This window comes from Kogia breviceps, chromosome 3, assembly GCF_026419965.1.
Source record: "Kogia breviceps isolate mKogBre1 chromosome 3, mKogBre1 haplotype 1, whole genome shotgun sequence".
Taxonomy (NCBI): domain Eukaryota; kingdom Metazoa; phylum Chordata; class Mammalia; order Artiodactyla; family Physeteridae; genus Kogia; species Kogia breviceps.
The window spans coordinates 50170750-50192757 of NC_081312.1; the positions used below are offsets into that span (position 1 = coordinate 50170750).

Sequence of the window (22008 nt, forward strand, 5' to 3'; positions counted from 1 at the left end):
CTTTGGACATGTCCAAATAAATAATTAATACAGTTTAGAGGTGCTCTATAAAAATGAAGAGAATGGGCTTCCCTGGTGGTGCAGTGATTGAGAGTCCGCCTGCCGATGAAGGGGACATGGGTTTGTGCCCTGGTCCGGGAAGATCCCACATGCCGCGGAGCGGCTGGGCCCATGAGCCATGGCTGCTGAGCCTGTGCGTCCGGAGCCTGTGCTCCGCAATGGCCACAGCAGTGAGAGGCCCGCGTACCGAGAGAAAAAAAAAAAAAACCTGGCAAGGGGCTTCCCTGGTGGTGCAGTGGTTAAGAATCTGCTTGCCAATGAAGGGGACACGGGTTCGAGCCCTGGTCCTGGAAGATTCCACATGCCGTGGAGCAACTAAGCCCATGTGCCACAACTACTGAGTCTGCGTTCTAGAGCCTGTGAGCCATAACTATTGAGCCCACATGCCACAACTACTGAAGCCCACGTGCCTAGAGCCCATGCTCCACAACAAGAGAAGCCACAGCAATGAGAAGCCCTCGCACTGCAACAAAGAGCAGCCCCCGCTCGCCACAACTAGAGAATAACAGCACACAGCAACAGACACAACACAGCCAAAAATAAAAATAAAATAAATTAATTAAAATAAAAAAGAATGACCTGGCAAGTGCTGATTCCCTGGTCCCAACACAAAGATCTGATTCAACAGAACTGGGATACAGCTCAGAAATCTAACTAATGAGCTCACCAGGTAATTCCTATCTAGGTGCTTATAAAATCTTGCTCTGTGTCTATCACCAAGGCTGCAGATTTCATTAAAAGCCATCTCTTCTGTGTTAGGACACAACCTAAATACTGACAGCAGTCTTACTAACCTATCTCAGGGCTCCATGCCTCAGAGAGGTCCAGGAATTATTGGATATATTCAAGGCTCTGGCTTAAAGGGACCAGGATTGAGGAATAGGGCCAGGATTGAGGAATATTTTGGCTAGTATTTAAACTTACTAGAGCTTAAATAGGCTTTTGTAGACTGGCTTATAAAGATACCCACCATACAGAAATACCACTGGGAAATGTATTGACATCTAAAAAATTGGTTCAAGTGAAGCTTGAAAATATACTTTAGTAAGTTGGGGGATGTATAATTAGAGGACATGAAATGGTTAAAGAGTAAACTCCTGGGCTGCTAGCCAAAAGGCACAGTTAATAACATAAAGGCTTCTTAGAGTCCACTTTCCAGCATATTGGGGAATCCTTTTCAGCTCAGGCCCAACAGCAAACTTACTGTTATCACCACATTATAGAACAAGTGGAAACCCTCTCCACTACCTCAGCCCAGCAGAGTTGAGAGAACATGAATGACAAGCACACAAAGAGAAAGCTGTAGAGCCATGCAATGGAAAATGAGTCTTTCCCAGGGTAAGAAATTAATGGCTGACCATTTAGCACAGAGCATTAGAGGAAGACAGTCTTTCTTGGTGTTGAAAAACAGTCTGTAAATGAAACAGTTCATTTAAAGTGCACTTCAAATAAGGTCTAACAATCTGAAAAAACTCCTAATAAGGATTTTGTAATAAGTAATAAGGATTTCGACACAAGGATGTAATCATCTCACTGTAGAGCTATGTGGGACCTTATGACCAAGGAAGAAAAATTCATAGACCCAAATAGAGACAAATCTCCTACCATACCTGATGAGATATTTTCACCAGGTCCTTAGAGCAAATTGGAAATTATTACCTAAAGTCCTTGTCAAATATGTTTGGGTATTACATGTTTAAATTAATGGAAATGTATTCATTCTCAACCAAAGCTCTTGACGTCCTAAGGTAAAGAAGCTAAAGAACCTAGTTATTTTTAAAGAATAGTTATATTAATAAGGTAGCTCCTGCTGGATCATTATACTTAACATTCAAGTGCTCATAGTGTGCAAACCAAGTGAGAGAATAAGTAATGTCACTCAGAGAATGCTATATTATGTCTTAATTTGGATTATACTTCTGGAGTGTAGTTTACAGCTGGCTTTTATAGGCTTACAAGGAAGACTTATTACAGTTTGAGGAATTTTACAAATCAGGTTTGTAAACAAGCTATAACATGTTGGTAGCTTGAAACTGGCCCCAGTAAAAGTATTTACACCACAGAAATCAGCAATTGCTACAAATCAGACCCATCTCCCCCTCTTCCCTAGCCAGTTGTAAACATTAACCAGCACACCACTGCTTAAACTTAACACTTCAAAATTGCTTTTAAACTGAATTCACTTAGCTTTTAGTTCTCTTTTTAAAATATAGCTTTAAAATACAATTACAGATATTTTGTTTGCTTGGTATAAATTGGCTTTTGGTTTAAGAATCCAATTAATCTGTTAATTCAGCTATTCATTTCATTGGCTAATTGCCCTCACTTTTGCTGCCTGAGACATATCTTGTTTATTATTTATAATTTCACTCTGTTTCAGAGTTAAGAATTCTTCTGTTTTAAATTTGTTAAACTTAGTTTTAGTAAAAATTATTATTTTAAAAATATTATTGCCCCTCACTGCCTTTTCTCAGGCAGTATTTAAAATTTCTCCACAATTTTATCCAAATAAATAAAACTATCTTCTCAGATAGATGAAGAGGGTAGAAAGTGACCTGCTAAAAAAAACTGCTGAAATTAATTAAACTTTTATTTAAAAGTTATTTTATTTTGGAATTTTTTCTATGTTTTTTCTAATTTAAATGTGAATTATTTTGCTGATATCTTAAATGTTGTTCTGAGATTTGAGTATATTTGCATTTTATCTTTTAATTTCATGATGTGTAGTATTTTTGTCTTGAATTTGGTTGCTTTAATTTTAAATATTATTTTTTAAAATAAATTTATTTTTTAATTTTCGGCTGTGTTGGGTCTTCGTTGCTGCGCATGGGCTTTCTCAGTTGTGGCGAGCTGGGGCTACTCTTTGTTGCAGTGCGTGGGCTTCTCGTTGCACTGGCTTCTCTTGTTGTGGAGCACGGGCTCTAGAGCGCAGGCTCAGTAGTTGTGGCGCACGCGCTTAGTTGCTCCGCGGCATGTGGGATCCTCCCTGACCAGGGATTGAACCCGTGTCCCCTGCATTGGCAGGCAGATTCTTAACCACTGCGTCACCAGGGAAGTCCCTTAAATATTATTAAAGTAGCTTTGGAAGCTACTTTTGCTACTTAACAAGTTTCTCATTTCAATTTCAGATACTTAGATTTATAAGTCCAAACCTGTTCAGGAGTCACTGTTGACTCATTCAGTCAAAACTTTTTCTTTTCATTGACATTTGTAACGCCAACAGTTAACCAACAAGTAGTGATCTCTACTTTTTTCTATTGTTTTCAGTTTGTTGTTTTTGTTAGTTTAGTTTTGTTTTACCAAAGGCCTGTTTGCCTGCCTATCTATCCATCTATCTATCAGCAGAGCACTGGTTTGTCTCTTTTGGTTTTAGTTTATCTAGCAAAGTATAAGAAGCAGTGACATCTGCTGGTAAGACTGAAAACTCCTTTCCAGAATTTACTTTGGAGTTACCCAATCTATGTCAATGAGTCCTGAGAAAAGAGAAAAGTTAAAGCAAATAGCCTAATCACTATACAACACTTCAACTATCAACATGATGAATGATTTCTAAAAAAGACAACAGAGTCTAACGGGTATTGTAAACCACACAGAAGATTGTATGCAGGGACTTATCTCATTCTATATCAACTCCTCTCCCCACCTGCTTTGCCAGATCTGAGAGGAGAGATTCATATTCCTTCAGTCAAAGCACACCAACATCTCTCCATGCAGAAGTCTCTTTCTTGTTTTACTTTATCATATTTTTTCCCAGATTCCCACTCCCATTCCTCAACTGTCTGCTCTCAACCACACTAACTCTAACATATATTATTTTGTGTATGTAGAAGTTTTAAAATCACAGATAGTATCATGCTATAGAACTCAAACTTTTCCCCTACTTAATTCAGTATTAATTTTAACACTTTACTCCTGCCACTCTATACTTTGGGTTCATTGCCTTTAGATGTTGCAAAATATTTCAGAGTATGCTTTTCACCCTATTTTATGTATCTGTTCTTCTACTGATGGACACCTACGTTGCCTACAACTTCCGGCTACTAACTCTATCAGTGCTACAGTGAGTATCCTTATATATTTGTCCTGCTCCACAGAATGGTTGCTCCAATCCGCACTTTAACCAACAGGGCTTGAGTGTTCCCATTTACCCAAATCCTAGCTATCATTTCATATTTATCCCCATGTTCTACTTTTTGTCTATCTAATGAGTATAAAGTGGTATCTCATTGTTTTAATCTTTAACTGATTATCAATAAGATTTAACATCCCTTAGAAAATGTGTTAGCCATTCAGGTTTCCTTTCTGTTAATTGTCTATACATCCATTGCCTAATTTTAAAAATTAAGTTCAGTTTATCATTTGTGAATGGCTTGGGATTTTTTAAGACCTTCTTTTAGAACAGTAAAACTGAGAGGAGGTACAAAGATTTGCCATATATATACCACCTGCCCCGACACATGTATAGCCTCTCCCACTATCAACATCACTCGCCAGAATGGAATATATTTTTTTAAGAATGAACCTACATTGACATCATAATCGCTCAAAGTCCATAGTTTATCTTAGGGTTCACTCTTAGTGTTGTATATTCTATGGGTTAGGACAAATGTATAATGACATATATCCATCATTATAATATCTTACAGGGTATTTTCTCTGCCCCCCAAATCCTCTGTGCTCTGCCTGTTCATTTCTCTGCCCCTCATGCTGCACCTTTGGCCCACCCCGAAACCACTAATCTCTTTACTGTCTCTATGGTTTTGTGTCTTCCAGAATATCATATAGTTGGAATCATACAGTGTGTAGCCTTCTCAGATTGATTTCTTTTCTTTAGTAATGTGCATTTAAGATTTCTCCATGGCTTTTTGTGGCTGATAGCTCATTTCTTTTCTTTCGTGTTGAATAACATTCCAAAGTCTGGATGTACCACAGTTTAAATATCCATTCACTTACTGAAGGACATCTTGGTTGCTTACAAGTTTTGGCAATTATGTATAAAGCTGCTACAAACATCTGTGTGCAGATTTTATGTGGACATAAGTTTTCAACTCCTTTGGGTAAATACCAAAAAGCACAATCATTGGATTGTATGGAAAGAGTAGGTTTAGTTTTTTAAGAAATTACCAAACTATCTTTGAAAGTGGCTGTAGCATTTTGCATTCCCACCAGAAATTTATGAGAGTTCCTGTTGCTCTACATCCTCATTTGTGGAGCATATGGTGTTGTCAGTGCTCTGAAATTTGGCCATTCTAATAGGTGTGTAGTGGTTCCTTTGCCTATTTTTGATGGGCATCCAGTCTTATTTGCAAAACTTCCTTGCACATTCTATATATTAATCCGTTGTTGACTTTTGACATTGTCATTATCTTCTACCAATCCAGTTACTTTGCTTATAGAGTCTCCTGATAAATAGAAATACTTTATTCTGATATAGTAATATCCATCAATTTTTTACTACATGTTTTTTTTAGTGGGGAGGGTCTTAGTGAATAAGTGTTTCTTCACCTCATTTCAGAAGGATATTCTCCAATATTTTATTCTATTAACTTTATAGTTTTAAATTTCATATTTAGTTCTTTAATACAATTGGAGCTCTCTTCCACATACGGTGTTCAGTAGAAATTCAACTTTTTCTTCAAAAAGTGAATTAGTTTTTCCAAACCCCAGATATTAATCCATCCATTTCCCACTGGTTTATGACATGACCTCTATGCATACTAGGTTTCCATATATAGAGGGATATTTCTGAATTCTGTTTAGTTTCATCGGGTTTTCTTATATCTGTGCAGAATCACACCATTTTCATTGCTATGGTTTTCTAGTATGTAGTCAATCCTCCAATTTGGATTTTCTTTTTAAAAACTGACAAATCAAAAGAGAACTTAATTTTTCCATATAAGTTATAGAAAAATGTGTTGAATTTCTCAAAAAATCCTGTTGTAGTTTTAATTGGAATTGCACTGAGTTTATTGATTAATCTGGGGAAAAATAAATTCTCTACATTAAATCATCCTGTCTGGAATCATATTATATCTGATTTATATAAATTTTCCTTTATGATCTTTAATTAAACTTTGAAAATATTTTCTCCATAAAGGTCTTTATATTTTGGATTTTGGTAGTTAACTATCAAAGCTTTTTTTTCTTTTTTGATATTGTGAATGGAGAAAGAAACATGACCCTCTCAATTAATATACCTGGTTATAATCTTCAGGAAACTCTAATACGAATTTATCATCATTTTATACCCACTCACCTGAAATGGCTTCAGGAATGTTTCCTCCATTGCCAGCCTGCCATACTCAGTGAAAAGCTACAAGGAAAATCACACACACACACACACACACACACACACACACACACACAGAGAAAACTTCAGTATCTGCAAAGTTTTACTTCTTGGTTTTCTTCCACTAATTTTTTTCTCTAGCTGTAACGTAATACTGTATTATTAAGATTAAAATAATCATTTTAAGTGACTAAGTATTAGACAAAGCAGAGCTACAGTAATTATATATTTTAAAATTAAGGACATAAAGTACATTTTAAAAATGAAGTTTCCATTTTAAAGGTAACACCTTTTATATCTAAAATGTAGGACAATTTTTTTTTGTGGGGAAGATGGGGGACAAAGAAACATGTTAAATGACCTTTCAAAGCAAATCTTTCATACATTAGACCAGAGAGCTATAAACTAAGTAGGATAATTTACTGTTGTTGCCAGAGGAAATTTAATGTCCCGATGGTCTTGATCATTACAAAGACATACAGGCATTTGGTTTAAGAAGTGAAGAAGCAAATACACCAACTTCTTTTATTTTTTTATTGCTCCCAATTGAGAGGTACCATATCATTTTGTGTTGCCAGAAATGTAACGTTTTGGAGAACATAGACTTGAGGGGGTGATTGTGATTGGGCCTCTGGTGAGAGTTCCGTCCAGACTGGCCAAGTGGATTTCCCCATATGTACACAGGAAATGCCGCTTTATCACATGGGAGTACCAAGCCACAGAGGCTTCTCAGAGCTTGGGAAGGATGCCAACACAGAGGATTCCCCTCCTTTGCCCCTTTAGAATAGTCCCCAAAGTACCACACTGCCTCTCCTGTGAAAACTATGGGAATCTAGACAGCAAATGGTATAACTAGGCACCTGATTAGAGTGATTAAATGAAAGTCTAGAATATGTCTAAAAGGCAGCAGGTCCAGGGATTAGAATCATTACTCATTCTCATTAGAATCATTTACTAACATAATTTGAATTCACAATCTTTTTTCAGGAAGGATGAGGTGTTGTCATTTGCAGGAAAATTTTTAAATGATCTCAAAAAAGATCACTTAATATCAAAGTCCAAAATCAGTCCCTTTTTAAAAATCCTAAACTGGTATTGAACAGTGCCATGTCATTAACTTGGAAAGCAACTGGCTAGGTTATGACACATGACTAAAGAAGCAATTGTACTCATTCTAAGAAACATCTAACAATTATTTGGCATACTGCCTATTTGTCATAAATGGTCAGTGTGATGTACTAGAAACATATTTGGGAGTAATGCTAGATGTGAACTCCAAATGATATTTCCTCTCTCACAGATCACCCTGCATTATCATCCTTTGTTATTTGTTAAACTGCACAGGGCTCTTATTGGCAAGATAAAATAATACGTTGAAAGCAAAATTTTCTATAAAATATGCAGAGGAAAACTATCAGAGAAACAATAGGTTTTTCTACGTAGCCAAGAATAACATGAATTGAAAAAGAGTAGACAGAGATGCGAACTATCTTTAGGAAACATCTAATCTTCTACTTATTTGAGATTTAAATGCTGCTTGGAGAGTGGAAGAAGCACCAAGTCCAATCAGATGATCAAATTTCTATTCCCACTCTGCCACTAACTAGCCACATGAGTTTAGGCAAGTCATTTTTTTTTCAGAAAAAAATTTCTCATCCATAAAATATTAAGGATAAATTAGGTGTCACTGAGATATTTTTCAGATCTAAAATAGAATTCTATGAGTAATCATCAGGTAGTCCCCCATAGCTCTTAGCTATAAAGTGGTCCACAGGAAAAAAAATCTGGCATACAACTGATATCATACTAACAATTATTAAATCCCTGACCACAGGACTTCAACTTCACATTCTGGGTCACTTTTAAACCAAAGGCTCTTTCTCTACTCTAATTTGCCATATATTTTTCCATATACAGGGTTGAGAGCAAATAGCTTTACTGAAACAAAGGACTTTGAAAACTGAATTAGAAAGAGTATAATCATACAGGGCTAGAACTAGAAACCTGGAAATGGGACAACCTCCATTTGGTTATGTTTTTAATTCTTTCTGATTGTTACGTTTTCCAAATACAAGAAGACCCCCCAAAATCCTAAAGTTCTGCTGTACATGCCCAAAAGATTACCAGATATACAAAAGAGACTGTAAATATTGTTACCTGAAGGTGCTGAAGGTCATCCTCCTGCACATTTTGAGATAAGTTATATACCTTGATTAAGAAATAAAGTCAAAATGAGAAAATAATTAGCAGCATACTAAGCACTTATTTTGTTATTCTCTATTTTTTGAAATATCAATTTAACAACATCAAACTCTCCTACATATATTTATAAGACCTTGAGAGAGGAGTAAAGAAAGCCTGAGAGACAATAAATAACGTACAATGATCATAAAATTTTTCCAGAAATACAGTAGCTACCTGATTTGGAGACAGAATATTAAAATTATTTTATGAACCTAATTCAACAATTAGTAATAAAATAATCATTCTTACAAGCATATGAAAATAATAATAATCTAGATCTTAATAACCCATATATAAAATTTTGTCTTGAAAAATTATGTTGGCTTCTTTACAATCAATTATTTAAGTCTATAGAAAGTTCCATCACATGGAAGTTAAGTTCTGAATATTATGCTTACATCCTCAAACATATGCATTATTGCTTCACGAACAGATCACAGCATTAAGGTGAAATTCTTTTTTTTCTAATGAGGAGGATAAATATCAGTAACTTCAAAGAAAAGTTAATGATGTTTATATATTTATGTACTGATACAAACAGTATACTTTGTGTACTTATTTAAATAACAGACCACTTCTCAGATAATAATAAAAAATAGTCATTACTAAGGACTTAGAGTTTTCAGCAAAAATATTTAATGTCTCCAAGAAAAATATAAATAGTAAATAGTAAATATTTAAAAGGCAAAATCAATCTGGTTTTAATTGACTTGTGTAAATTGCACATACTGTTGACTATGAAGAAGTTAGATATTAAGTTGGTATTTTAAAGGCTAATTAAATTAAGAAGTATATTTTTAAAAGTTAGTCAGTCTTACACCTACATTAATGAATAGATCATCCAGACAGAGAATCAATAAGGAAACACTGGACTTAAACAATACATTAGATCAGATTGACTTAATAGATATATAAAGATCATTCCATCAAAAAGCAGCAGAATACACATACTTCACAAGTGAACATGGAACATTCCCTAGGACAGATTATATGTTAGGTCACAAAACAAATATTAATAAATTCAAAGAAGAATGAAATCATATCAAGAAGCTTCTCAAACCACAATGGTATGAGACTAGAAATGAATCACAAGGGAAAAAAATGGGGAAAAACCCACAAAAATGCTGAGATTAAACAATATGCTATTGAATAACCAGTGGATCATCAAAGAAATCAAAGAAGAAATTTTAAAAAACATAAAGATAAATGAGAGCAGAAATACAACATACCAAAATCTATGAGATGTGGCAAAAATGCTTCTGAGAAGGAAGTTCATAGCAATATAGGCCTACCTCAAAAAAACACGAAAAATCCTGAATAAACAATCTAACTTTACACCTAAAAAGACTAGAAATTAGAACAAACAAAGCCCAAAGTTAGTAGAAGGAAGGAAATAATAAAGATCAGAGCAGAAATAAATAAAATAGAGACTAAAATAAAATAGAAAACATCAGTGAAACTAAGAGCTAGTTGAAAAAATAAAATCAACAAGTCATTAGCTAGACTAAGAGAAAAAGAGCGAGGGCTCAAATAAATAAAATCAGAAATGAAAGAGGAGAAATTACCACTGATACCACAGAAATACAAAAGATCATAAGAGACCACTATGAACAGTTATATGCCAACAAATTGGCAACCTAGAAGAAATAGATAAATTTCTAGAAACATGCAATCTTCTAAGACTGAATCATGAAGAAAAAAATAGTCCGAATAAACTGATTACTAATAAGGGATTGAAACAGGAGTCAAAAATCTCCCAACTTACAAAAACCTAGGACCACATGTCTTCATTGGCAAATTCTATAAAACATTCAAAGAAGATTTAATACCTAGCTTTCTAAAAATATTCCAAAAAATTGAAGAGGAGGGAAATCTTCCAAACACATCTTATGAAGCCAGCATTATCCTGATACCAAAACCAGAGAAGGACACCACAAAAAAGGAAACTACAAGCCAATCTCCCTGATGAATATAGGTACAAAAATCCTCAACAAAATATCAGCAAACTGAATCCAACAATACATTAAAAGGGTCATACACCATAATTATGGGATTTATTCCAGGGATGCAATGATGATTTAACATCCACAAATCATTCAACACACACATCACATTGAGAAAATGAAGGTTAAAAATTATATGATCATCTTAATAGATGCACAAAAAGCATCTGACAAAATTCTTCCATTTATGATAAAAACTCTCAACAAAGTGGATATAGAGGAAATGTACCTCAACATAACAAAGGCTATATATGACAAACCCAGAGCTAACATCATACTCAAGGCAAAAGGCTGAAAGCTTTTTCTCTAAGATCAGGAACAAAACAAGGATGCCCACTCTTGCCACTGTTATTCAACATTGTGTTTGAAGTCCTAGCTACAGCAATTAGGCAAGAAAAATAAATGGCATCTAAACTGGAAAAGAAGAAGTAAAACCGTCACTGTTCGCTATTTCATGATACTATATATAGAAAACCCTAAAGACTCTAGCGACAACAAAAAACCTGTTAGAACTAATAAATGAATTCAGTAAAGTCATGGGATACAAAATCAATATACAGAAATGGCATTTCTATATATTAATAATAAACTATACGAAAAAGAAATTAATAAAACAATTCCAATTACAATTGCATCAATAAGAATAAAATACCCAGGAGTAGATTTAACCAAGGAGATGAAAAACCTGTACACTGAAAACTATACGCCACTGATAAAAAGTTAAAGACACCAAAATATGGAAAGATATTCAGTCCTCATGGATTTAATATTGTTAAAATGTCCATACTACCCAAAGCAGTCTACAGATTCAATGAAATCCCTATCAAAATGCCAAATGCATACTTTACAGAACTAGAACAAATAATTCTAACATTTGTATGGAATCAAAGAAGCTCCTGAATAGTTAAAACAATCTTGAGAAAGAAGAACAAATCTGGAGGTATCACACTCCCTGATTTTAAACTTTATTACAAAGCTATAGAAATCAAAATAGCATGGTACTGGCACAAAAAAGACACATAAATAAATGGAATGGAATTGAAAACCCAGAAATAAACCTATACATATATGGACAAGTAATCTATAATAAAGGAGCAAAGAACATACAAAAAAGAGAAAGGACAGTCTCTTCAATAAATAGTGCTGGTAAAACTGGACAGCCACAAGCAAAAGAATGAAACAAGACCACTATCTTACACCATACACAAAAATTAACTCAAAGTGGATTAAAGACTTGAATGTAAGACCTTAAACCATAATATTCCTAGAAGAAAACACAGATGGTAACCTCACTGGCATCTGTCTTAGTGATGCTTTTGTGGATCTGATTTGAAAGGCAAGGGAAACAAAAGCTAAAATAAACAAATGGGACTATATCAAACCAAAAAGCTTTTGCAGAGTGAAGGAAACCATCATTAAAATGTAAAGGCATGGGTTTCCCTGGTGGCACAGTGGTTGAGAGTCCGCCTGCTGATGCAGGGGACAGGGGTTCATGCACTGGTCCGGGAAGATCCCACATGCTGCGGAGTAGCTGGGCTGGTGAGCCATGGCCATTGAGCCTGCACGTCCGGAGCCTGTGCTCCGCAGCGGGAGAGGCCACAGCGGTGAGGGGCCCGTGTACAGCAAAAAACAAACAAACAAAAATGTAAAGGCAACCTACTGAATGGGAGAAGATATTTGCAAATCATATATCCAATAAGGGGCTAATATCCAAAATATATAAAGAACTCATATAACTCAGCATCAAAAAAACAAACAATCCAATTAAAAAATGGGCAGAGGATCTGAATAGACATTTTTCAAAAGAAGACATACAGATGGCCAAGAGGCACAAGAAAAAATGTTCAATATCACGAATTATCAGGGAAATGCAAAACAAACCACAATGAGATACCACCTCCCACCTGTTAGAATGGCTATTATTGAAAAGATAAATAATACATGTTGGAGAGGATGTGGAGAAAAGGGAACCCTCATACACTGTTGGTAGGATTGTTAACTTGTTCAGCCACTAGGGAAAACAGTATGGAGATTCTTCAAAAAGTTCAGAACAGAACTACTATATGACCCAGCAATTCCACATCTGGGTATTTACCTGAAGAGCATGAAAACAATATTCAAAAGGATATATGCACCCCTATGTTCAATGCATCATTATTTACAATAGCCAAGATATGGAAACACCTTTAGCATTCAACAATGGATGAATGGATAATGAAGATGTAACACACACACACACAACACACACACTGGAATACTACTTGGCCATAAAAAAGAAGGAAATCCAGACTTTGTGACAACATGGTTGGACCTTGATGGTATTATGCTAAGTGAAATAGGTCATATGGATAAAGACAAATACCATGTGATTTTACTCATAAGTGGAATCTAAAAATGAACAAATAAAATAAAATAAAAATGAACTCATAAAGATCAGATTAGTGGTTACCTGGGGAGAAGGGGGGTGAGGGCTGGGCAAAATGGATGAAGGGGGTAACTGTATAGTGATGGGTAGTAACTAGACTTGTGGTGGTGATCACTGTATACAGACGTTGAACTATAATGCTATACACCTGAAACTTATATAATATTTTTTTAAAAGCTAGGTAATCATCAGTTATAATCATGACATATTTTAAAGTCCTTTACAAAAAAGTTCAGTCTTCCTTCTATCCATCCTTTCATTGTCCTAACTACACATAATGCTCTGGTTGCCGGTTCACTAGCTCCATTCTCCCCATTCTACTTATAATTTCAGCTTTGACTTACTCATCCTAACCACTTTGCCTTTCCTACCTTTTAAAACTATTTTACCTTTCTTTGATGGTCTGCTTCTTGGTTACTGTCTCTTCTTGTTCTTTCTAGTGAATAGAAAATCTAAAAATTGTCTAAAAATTTTTAGGCTATGTGTTCTGTGATCATAGTAAAACCCTCAAGGACTTTCAGGACAATTTATAAAGCACACAATAACTTCAAAAACAATACTTAATAAAAGAGAGAGAAAAAAGGAAAGTAAGACATTTACTTTCCTAAATGCACATTAAGATACTATAAAAAGTTGTGAACATATATAAATGTTTTTACATTTAGAAATGTTTCTACTGGCTATATAAAACAAAATTTGCATTTATAAATCTTATTTCATTAAATGTAACTAATAATACGTAGTCTCAGTATATCTATATATAAGATTTAATATTATTGACTTTATTGTAGACTTGAAATAGAAAAAATTATCAATAAGATAATATAACATTTTTTGACTAAAGCAGGCAATTTGAAAACTGATCAGAAATTAGATTACAATAATAAAACAATGCCACTCTTAAGGAAATCCTAAGAACTGGTATGCTAATTGAGTCAAATAATATATATAATTTACCATTTCTGTTGTTTGTCTCACTACCACATATATATAGAAATACATATATTCATAATTTTTATTTAAAGAAACATCCATCAAAATGGTTGTATTTTATTCCATACCTGTATTGAGCTGATCATTGTGCTAAGGGCAAACACTGTGGCCGAATCTCTCAAAGTTGACTGACTATCAAAGGTTCCCTGAGTATCCATCAATAGCACTGCAACCTATAGGCAAGTAGAGTACATTACTGATATTTTATAGAACATGCAGGGTATTAGGGTTACTACAAAGTTAACACCATAAGAACTAAAGCAAACCATCAGCAATGAATACTTAATAGGTAATTTTTCACATGTGCCATGAATGCCACAGAAAATAAAAATATTAATTAGCTGCTGACTACTGTAATGATTTTCACTGGTAATCCAACATAACAGAAATAGCACTGAAACAAAATATAGATGTTAGCTAGCTGATCTGCTGTTCTATTGTCCCTATGATTTTGCCTTCTGTGATCAGTAGAAAGGGAAACTGGGAACATGAAATAGGATGCTACCCACTTCCCTTTTAAACTTCATGTCAAATGGTCAAAATTACTTTTCAAAAGAGCATTTTGGAAGATCCTGAAAAGCAGTAACTGTTGGCAAGTGAAAACTCAATTTTCTTTAAGAAGTTCACACCATACCTTTTTACCATCAGGTTTATTGATAAGGAAGACTTCACTCCATATCTGGATTCCCGTGGTCTCTCGTTCAGACCCACCTCTCCACGAAAAGCCAGTCAATGGTTCATTGTAATCTCCAACCCAATCAACTGATTCCTATAAATTAAGAAAGTCTATGGTATTGAACTAGATATGTAGGACAGGTTCTTCCACTCATCCATACCAGTTTGTATCCCTCTCCAACTCTAGACAAAAAGAAACAACGTATGCACATCTATTATATTGATACAATTACTTTATTTGCTCATCCAAAAAATAATTATGAAGGAGCAACCATCTGTCACATTTTATGCTACATTCTGGGGATACAAAGATATCATTCCGGATAAGAGGAAGCTCACAGCCTAACAGGGGGACAGATATGCTAACAAACCATTATGATGCACTATATGCATGCCTAAATGAGCATGTATATTAGATATAAATGGAAGCATAGGAAAAGAAACAACTAACTCTTGGTCAGTTAAGACTTCATAGGAAAAGTGATATTAGAGCTAAGACTTGAAGGATGTTTAGGAATTTTCCAGGTGAGCTCTCAGGGAGGGCATTCCAGAAACAAAGAAATAAAGGTATGAGAGAGCATATTATGTCAGGATATACACAATAATAATATACACAAATGTTTTGCTATTGGGGCAGGAGGGAGCGAACAGCAGGAGAAGTACCTAGTAAAAAAAAAAACAAATCTGTTACATTTTAATCTTAGCAAATGCTATTTAACATAAGCAACATGACAAGCGTTACTGAGTATTTCATTCTAATGTTTATTGCACAGTTAAAATTATGAATATAGCTAAAGCTATATAATCCCAAAGAATAGAAAGCATACTAATTTTGTTCACTCAATTTTCCCACCTACGTTAAGTGTGTACTAATGTTGGTGTGATAGAAATAGAAAGTGGTAAGAATTTTGCTTGCTTTCAAAGCCTGGAAGTATTTCGGTTGTTCTGTTCTTGATTTGTTTGGACTGAGGCTAGAGATAGAAGATGTTAAAGTTAACATTACCAAGTTGTTCAAAAATACCCTACCTATAAAAGATCAATCCAAAATGGATAATTATGATACAAATGCATAATACAAAGTTTCTTTGGGTAGTATGTCTATTCTGCCTCAACATCCATATTGGCATCCGAATTACTAAGGGTAAAAGGGTAGGAAAAAAATACTGGTTTGCTCTCTACTCCTAACCTTCTGTTCCCCAACTCTAATCTCCTATTTATTCTTCTGCTTTTGGTTGATCCTAGGCCCCTTAAAGTCTCCTTTCTATGTCACACTATTGTCTCAAATGTTATGACACTGTTGGTTGCCTTTGGGGGTGGGCTAAGGGTGAGACTGAGTGGGAAAAGATAACAGAACTTTGTGGGATAACAGCAAGATACACTTGATAGGTTTTGGGGCTACCCAGGTATTTACATTTGCCAAAAAAAGCAAATGTACACTTCAGGTTGGTGCATGTAACTATATGTAAATTTTACAACAAAAGAAAAAAACTAAATAAATACTGAAATATATAATAATTATGTATATTGAAATATTTATATGGAAACATACTGAAGTCAACAATTTACTTTGAAATGAACCAAAAAATAAGATGGAGCAATGGATTGAAACAGGGAAGAATAGCTGTAGACACATGTGATAAAGCAAGAATGTTAATGGTAGAATCTAGGTAGTGCAGTGCATATCCAGGTGTCTACTGTAAAATTCTTCTAACTCTGCTGCATGCATGAAAAATGTCATAGTAAATGTTGGGGGGAAATGATTATAATAAAAATTATGACAAGAGTTATTTGACATTTTAAACACTATTTAATATGTGAAGTTTATAACCATATCACTGTACTTGTCTATTTTCAAAAGAGCTTAAAAAATAAGTTACGTTCTAAGGGAAATGTAGCAAAGTGGCTTCAGACAAAAGTGGCCTATATAGTTTGGTGCCGAAAGCACCAAAGTTGGAATGGTTACACGATAGCATTTTTAAACTAGTTCATCTTTAGGGAACATAATAATGGAAGTATTGGACACTACTACTAAATAAAAACACAAAGTCATAAAAGCACAGAAATCAGAAAACTTTTCAAAGCACCTCTTCCCTACCTGCTTATACATGTATCTCAACATGAAGTCCATCAGGAATGATTTTCCTTTTCTAAATGCTCCAGCAACAGATACAGCAACGACCTCCTTGTCCCTGATAGCCTCTGAGAGAAGGATCCGATTTAGTGCAGTTTCATCTAATTCAAAGGAATGGTCATCCCTGACAATGAGGACTTGGACTGGTCCTGCCTTTTTCACTGGCTCTTCCTCTTCAGAGCTCCATTCATACCCCTTTTCTGAAAAGCCGCCTATTGAATAAAATAATAATTTATTCAGCAAATTATCTCAAAACACAGGAAACGTATACATACCTCTCAACATTCAAACATTTGAAACAGGAGCACAGTGGAATTAGAAATGTTCATTTTATTGAGATTTATTGATGTCATTTACACCATATCTCCGAAAAACTTACATGGTCTTTCTGATCAAGTTGCCAAATCAAACAGAATTTTATTTTTAAGAAAGCTCTAAATTAGTTCAGGGATCTCTGTTTGCTGAGTAAGAAAAAAAATCAAAGCAAAGGACTCTACTTTCGGATAAGAATAAAATAGCCTTAGTTTACACTTAATCCCTTAGAAACAAGTTTAGTTATTCATGTGAAAGATCCTTGCAACACTTTTTAAAGCTGAACATGCATATGAGGAAATACACAGAGGGACTCAGAATCACATATTCTTGAAACTGGAATATATCTCTAAAGCACCCAGTTCAGCTCCCTCCAATGCATGCAATCCATCTACAAAATCCTAGACTCTTAATTGTCTAAAATTATAACTTGTAGCAATGGAAGTTATCGGTAATTAAAGTAGGTAGGGCCAGATTACAGAAGACCTTCAAATCTATGGAAAAGAGGTCTGGATATAATTCAATAAAAAAAAAAAAGAAGCTTTTCGAAAGTTACTTTGTGTGGAGATCTTATAAAAAAGGTTTGTGACTCTGGGAAATTACTAAATCCCTCAGTTTCTCCATCTGTAAAACAGAAATTATTAATAGTACCTATTAATAGTACCAACCCTATTAAATAATAGGGTTGTTGGAAAGATTAAGGGAGTTACTATATGTAAAGTGTTGAGAACAGTGCTTGGCACACAGCAAGCTCATAAAGGTTAGCTATTATCATCATCATCATCACCATCACTACCTTGGGATTATAAACTGAACTAAGTATTCCCAGAAGAAGTTTCTGCATTTTTCTAAATTTATATGTGTTTGTGTATGTGTGTGCATGTATATGCGTGTTTTCAGAGTTTTCTATTTAATTGTCAGAAATACTGTTTCTGACAGAGGTCCTCTTTTAGAAATTATCCCTAATATACAAGAATTTTAGAACCCTAGACCTTGGCATTTGCAGTATATTATAAAACAACTTCAATGTGTCAAGTGACACATTCTTATATCCATAGCCTTTTTATTTATTTATTTATTTATTTTTATTTTTTTTTTGTGGTACACGGGCCTCTGCCTCTCCCATTGCGGAGCACAGGCTCCGGACGCGCAGGCTCAGCGGCCATGGCTCACGGGCCCAGCCGCTCCGCGGCATGTGGGATCTTCCCAGACCGGGGTACGAACCCGTGTCCCCTGCATCGGCAGGCGGATTCTCAACCACTGCGCCACCAGGGAAGCCCTCCATAGCCTTTTTAATGTAACTTTGTAATGTCCTCCCATTTTGACTCTGGGGTCAGCCATGTAATTTGTTTTAGCAGACATGACACAGCAGAGACTTGAAAAAGCACTTGTGTGTTTCCATTTTGCTCTTTTGTCTCTGCCATTCATCATGAGAATATTCCCAGACTAGTCTGCTGCAGGATGAGAGACACCTGGAACAGAGGCAAACTGTCCAGATCCAGCCCAGGCCCACAGCAAGCCAACCCCCAGCCACATGAGGGATCCCAGTCAAGATCAACAGATTTGCCTAACAACCATTTCAACATGTGACCAATAAATACTATTGTTCTATGCCCCTGAGGTTTTGTGACTATTTATTATGCAACATAACAGGCAATAAATAACTGATGCACCCTACAACCCCTTCCTCTAGAAAGGCAGTATAGTGTAGTGGTTACAAACACAGGCTCTGGGCTTCCCTGGTGGCGCAGTGGTTGAGAATCCGCCTGCCGATGCAGGGGACACGGATTCGTGCCCCGGTCTGGGAAGATCCCACATGCCGCGGAGCGGCTGGGCCCGGCAGCCATGGCCGCTGAGACTGCGCGTCCGGAGCCTGTGCTCCGCAACGGGAGAAACCACAACAGTGAGGCCCGCATACCACAAACAAACAAACAAATAAAAACACAGGCTCTGGAACCAGACTGCTGAGATTCCAATCAAGACTTTCCCATTTCTTAGCCGAGTAACCTTAGATAAGCTGTTTAACCTCTTTGTGTCTACTTCATAAAGTTGCTGTGAATTAATAAATGCATGTAACACACTTAGAACACTGGCTGGTATATGTATTGGTATATGCTATTAGCATTATTACAGATTTACGAAACTAAAGCCAAATATGTAACTGACTTTGCCCAAGGAAAATAAATGCAATCAGGCAATCTACCATGGATGCTTTCTTGTGTTATTTATTTATTGTTTTCAATATTGCAGCAAGGTATTTATTATTATCTGTATTTTTGACACATGAGGAAGAACTAACTGGATTAAGTAACTTTCCCAAGGTCACACCCACTAGAGTTCACATAGTAACTGTCAATTTGGGTTTAGATCCCAGGTAATTAAACTTTCATCTCAGAACTTTCCACTATAATATTCTGCCTCTTTAGTGTAAATCAAATAACTTTTGGACAACATATAAATGGGCTCATTTGCTTTCTATCAAAAGAACAGAAAGTCAAAACATACATCAATTAATTCCTCAGATCAGATATATGACCTAGATTCAAATCAACCCTTAATAATATTAATTTTGAAATAAACTGGGCTCTTAAATAATCTTTCATCCAAATTTTTGAAAACATATTTAAATAGACATTCTTCATTATGTCTATTTGATAAGAAGTCTCATAACTAGAGAAAAACAAGGCAGTTATATTTCTCAGCATAATTTTATTTATTTACTTATTTTTGTCTGTGTTGGGTCTTCATTTCTGTGTGAGGGCTTTCTCTAGTTGCAGTGAGCGGGGGCCACTCTTCATCGCGGTGCGTGGGCCTCTCACTGCCGCGGCCTCACCTGTTGCGGAGCACAAGCTCCAGATGCACAGGCTCAGGATTTGTGGCCCACTGGCCCAGCCTTTCCGCGGCATGTAGAATCCTCCCAGACCAGGGCTCAAACCCGTGTCCCCTGCATTGGCAGGCAGATTCTCAACCACTGCGCCACTAGGGAAGCCCCATCAGCATAATTTTAAATGAGTTTTCAGATCATATTGATGTATGTATACAGATATATCACATTGATAACTACATATATTGCTGTTCATCTATAAGATAATGCTATTGAAATATTACAAATCTAACACATAATTTTAGTTTTTCATTAGTGGAGATAGATATACACCATTACTTTCTGAGTAACAGTATGAAGCATGTGGAGACCACAAAACCGCTGCGTTAGCCATGAATCAGTTGTTTTCTCTGCAAAGTTAAGAAAAATTTATTTTACATCCAACAGACAATAGCTTCTATATTGCCATATCACAGATGCTGGAGTCAGAGAGTCTTTGTTTAAATCCTAGCTTCACAACTTACACATATAAGAAGTTGTGTAAGTTATTTCACCTCCCAACGACTCACCATCTTCCATCTGAAAAATGAGATTAAGAATGGTACCTACAGGACTTCCCTGGTAGTGCAGTGGTTGAGAATCTGCCTGCCAATGCAGGGGACACGGGTTCGATTCCCTGGTCCAGGAAGATCTCACATGCCACAGAGCTCCTAAGCCTCTGTGCCACAAGTACTGAGCCTGTGCTCTGAAGCCTGTGAGCCACACCTACTGAAGCCTGTGCATCTAGAGCTCATGCTTCGCAACAAGAGAAGCCACTGCAATGAGAAGTCCGTGCACTGCAACAAAGAGTAGCTCCCGCTCACTGCAACTAGAGAAAGCCTGCACACAGCAATGAAGACCCAATGCAGCCATAAATAAATAAATAAATAAAAGAATGGTACCTACATCCCAGACTTAGTGATGATTGAATGAAGTAATATTTATTAAATGAGGACCCAAGAGCTTGATAAATATTATGTGCCTAATAATGGTGACCACCGAATATTGCTATTATTTATTACCTATTCATATATTATTCCAGCATTACTTACCCATCTAATTTCAGCCTCAGTAAAAGATCCTTTCTGAGGACAACAACACACATTCTTTGATGAACCTCCTTACCTATGGTGTAGTTTTAATCTGCATATACAACTGATGTGAATCAGGAAGGCTGGCTAGACATAATATTTTGGATAGAAAAACATCTTCAGAGCTGAAAACTAGATCACAACTTTCTACAGACTGAAATAATTCTCTAAGACTGCTTGTAGCTAACTACATATATGCAAGAGGTACTCTGAATGGAATTTCTGGGTTGTAATTTTTTTCAAATATTCAACTTCACAACGTGTTCAGAAATTTTTTCTATGTGGCTGTAGCAAATTCTCACTCCCCGCCAACTCCCAGCAGTTTATCAGACAGTCTATTGACTCACATTCTTTCCAACACTTGGCTTTGCCTGACTTTTAAATTTTTGTCCATTGGATAGGTCTAAAATGAGTAAGTGGTCTCTCACTATAGTCCTGATGTACATTTCTCTGAATGCTAATGAAGTGAGCACATGCCTTTTGTTCATTTTTTTCTATTAGGTTGTTTGTCTTTTTCTTAATGGTTTTTAGTGGTTCTTTATATATTTTGAATGCTAGACCTTTGTTAGTTATGTGTATAGCAAAAATCCTCTGGTTTAGAGCTTGTCATTTCACTTTCCTTAAGCTGTTACTGATGAACAGCAATTATTTTGACATAACAGATTTTATTAATTATTTTATCATTAGCACTTTGTATGTCATGTTTAAGAAATTATTCCTTATAAAAGCATGAAAGACATTCATATATATTGTTCTAGTTTTTAAGTTTTGCTTTTGATATTTAAGTTCTTAACCAGGAGCTGCTAACTGTATAAAAGGTGAGATAGAATTCCAACTTGAGTTTTTCAATATGAGTAACAAAAAGATAATATGAGAATGTTATGAATAGTTTTATGCTAACAAATGTTAACTTTAATGAAAT

The 22008-nt window shown here is 35.6% G+C and overlaps 1 protein-coding gene across 2 annotated transcripts in view; it reads right to left on the reverse strand.

The window, feature by feature from the left end:
- The window catches only part of ATL1 (atlastin GTPase 1), a 90320-nt gene that overhangs the window by 34161 nt on the left and 34151 nt on the right, over window positions 1-22008 (reverse strand). For both annotated transcript variants that reach the window (XM_067028484.1, XM_067028483.1), the window contains exons 3-7: window positions 16785-17032; window positions 14649-14783; window positions 14083-14187; window positions 8507-8557; window positions 6317-6373 (exon numbers count right to left, since the gene is read on the reverse strand). In XM_067028484.1, coding sequence (XP_066884585.1) covers window positions 6317-6373; window positions 8507-8557; window positions 14083-14187; window positions 14649-14783; window positions 16785-17032 — 596 coding nt within the window. The remainder of the gene's footprint in view (window positions 1-6316; window positions 6374-8506; window positions 8558-14082; window positions 14188-14648; window positions 14784-16784; window positions 17033-22008) is intronic.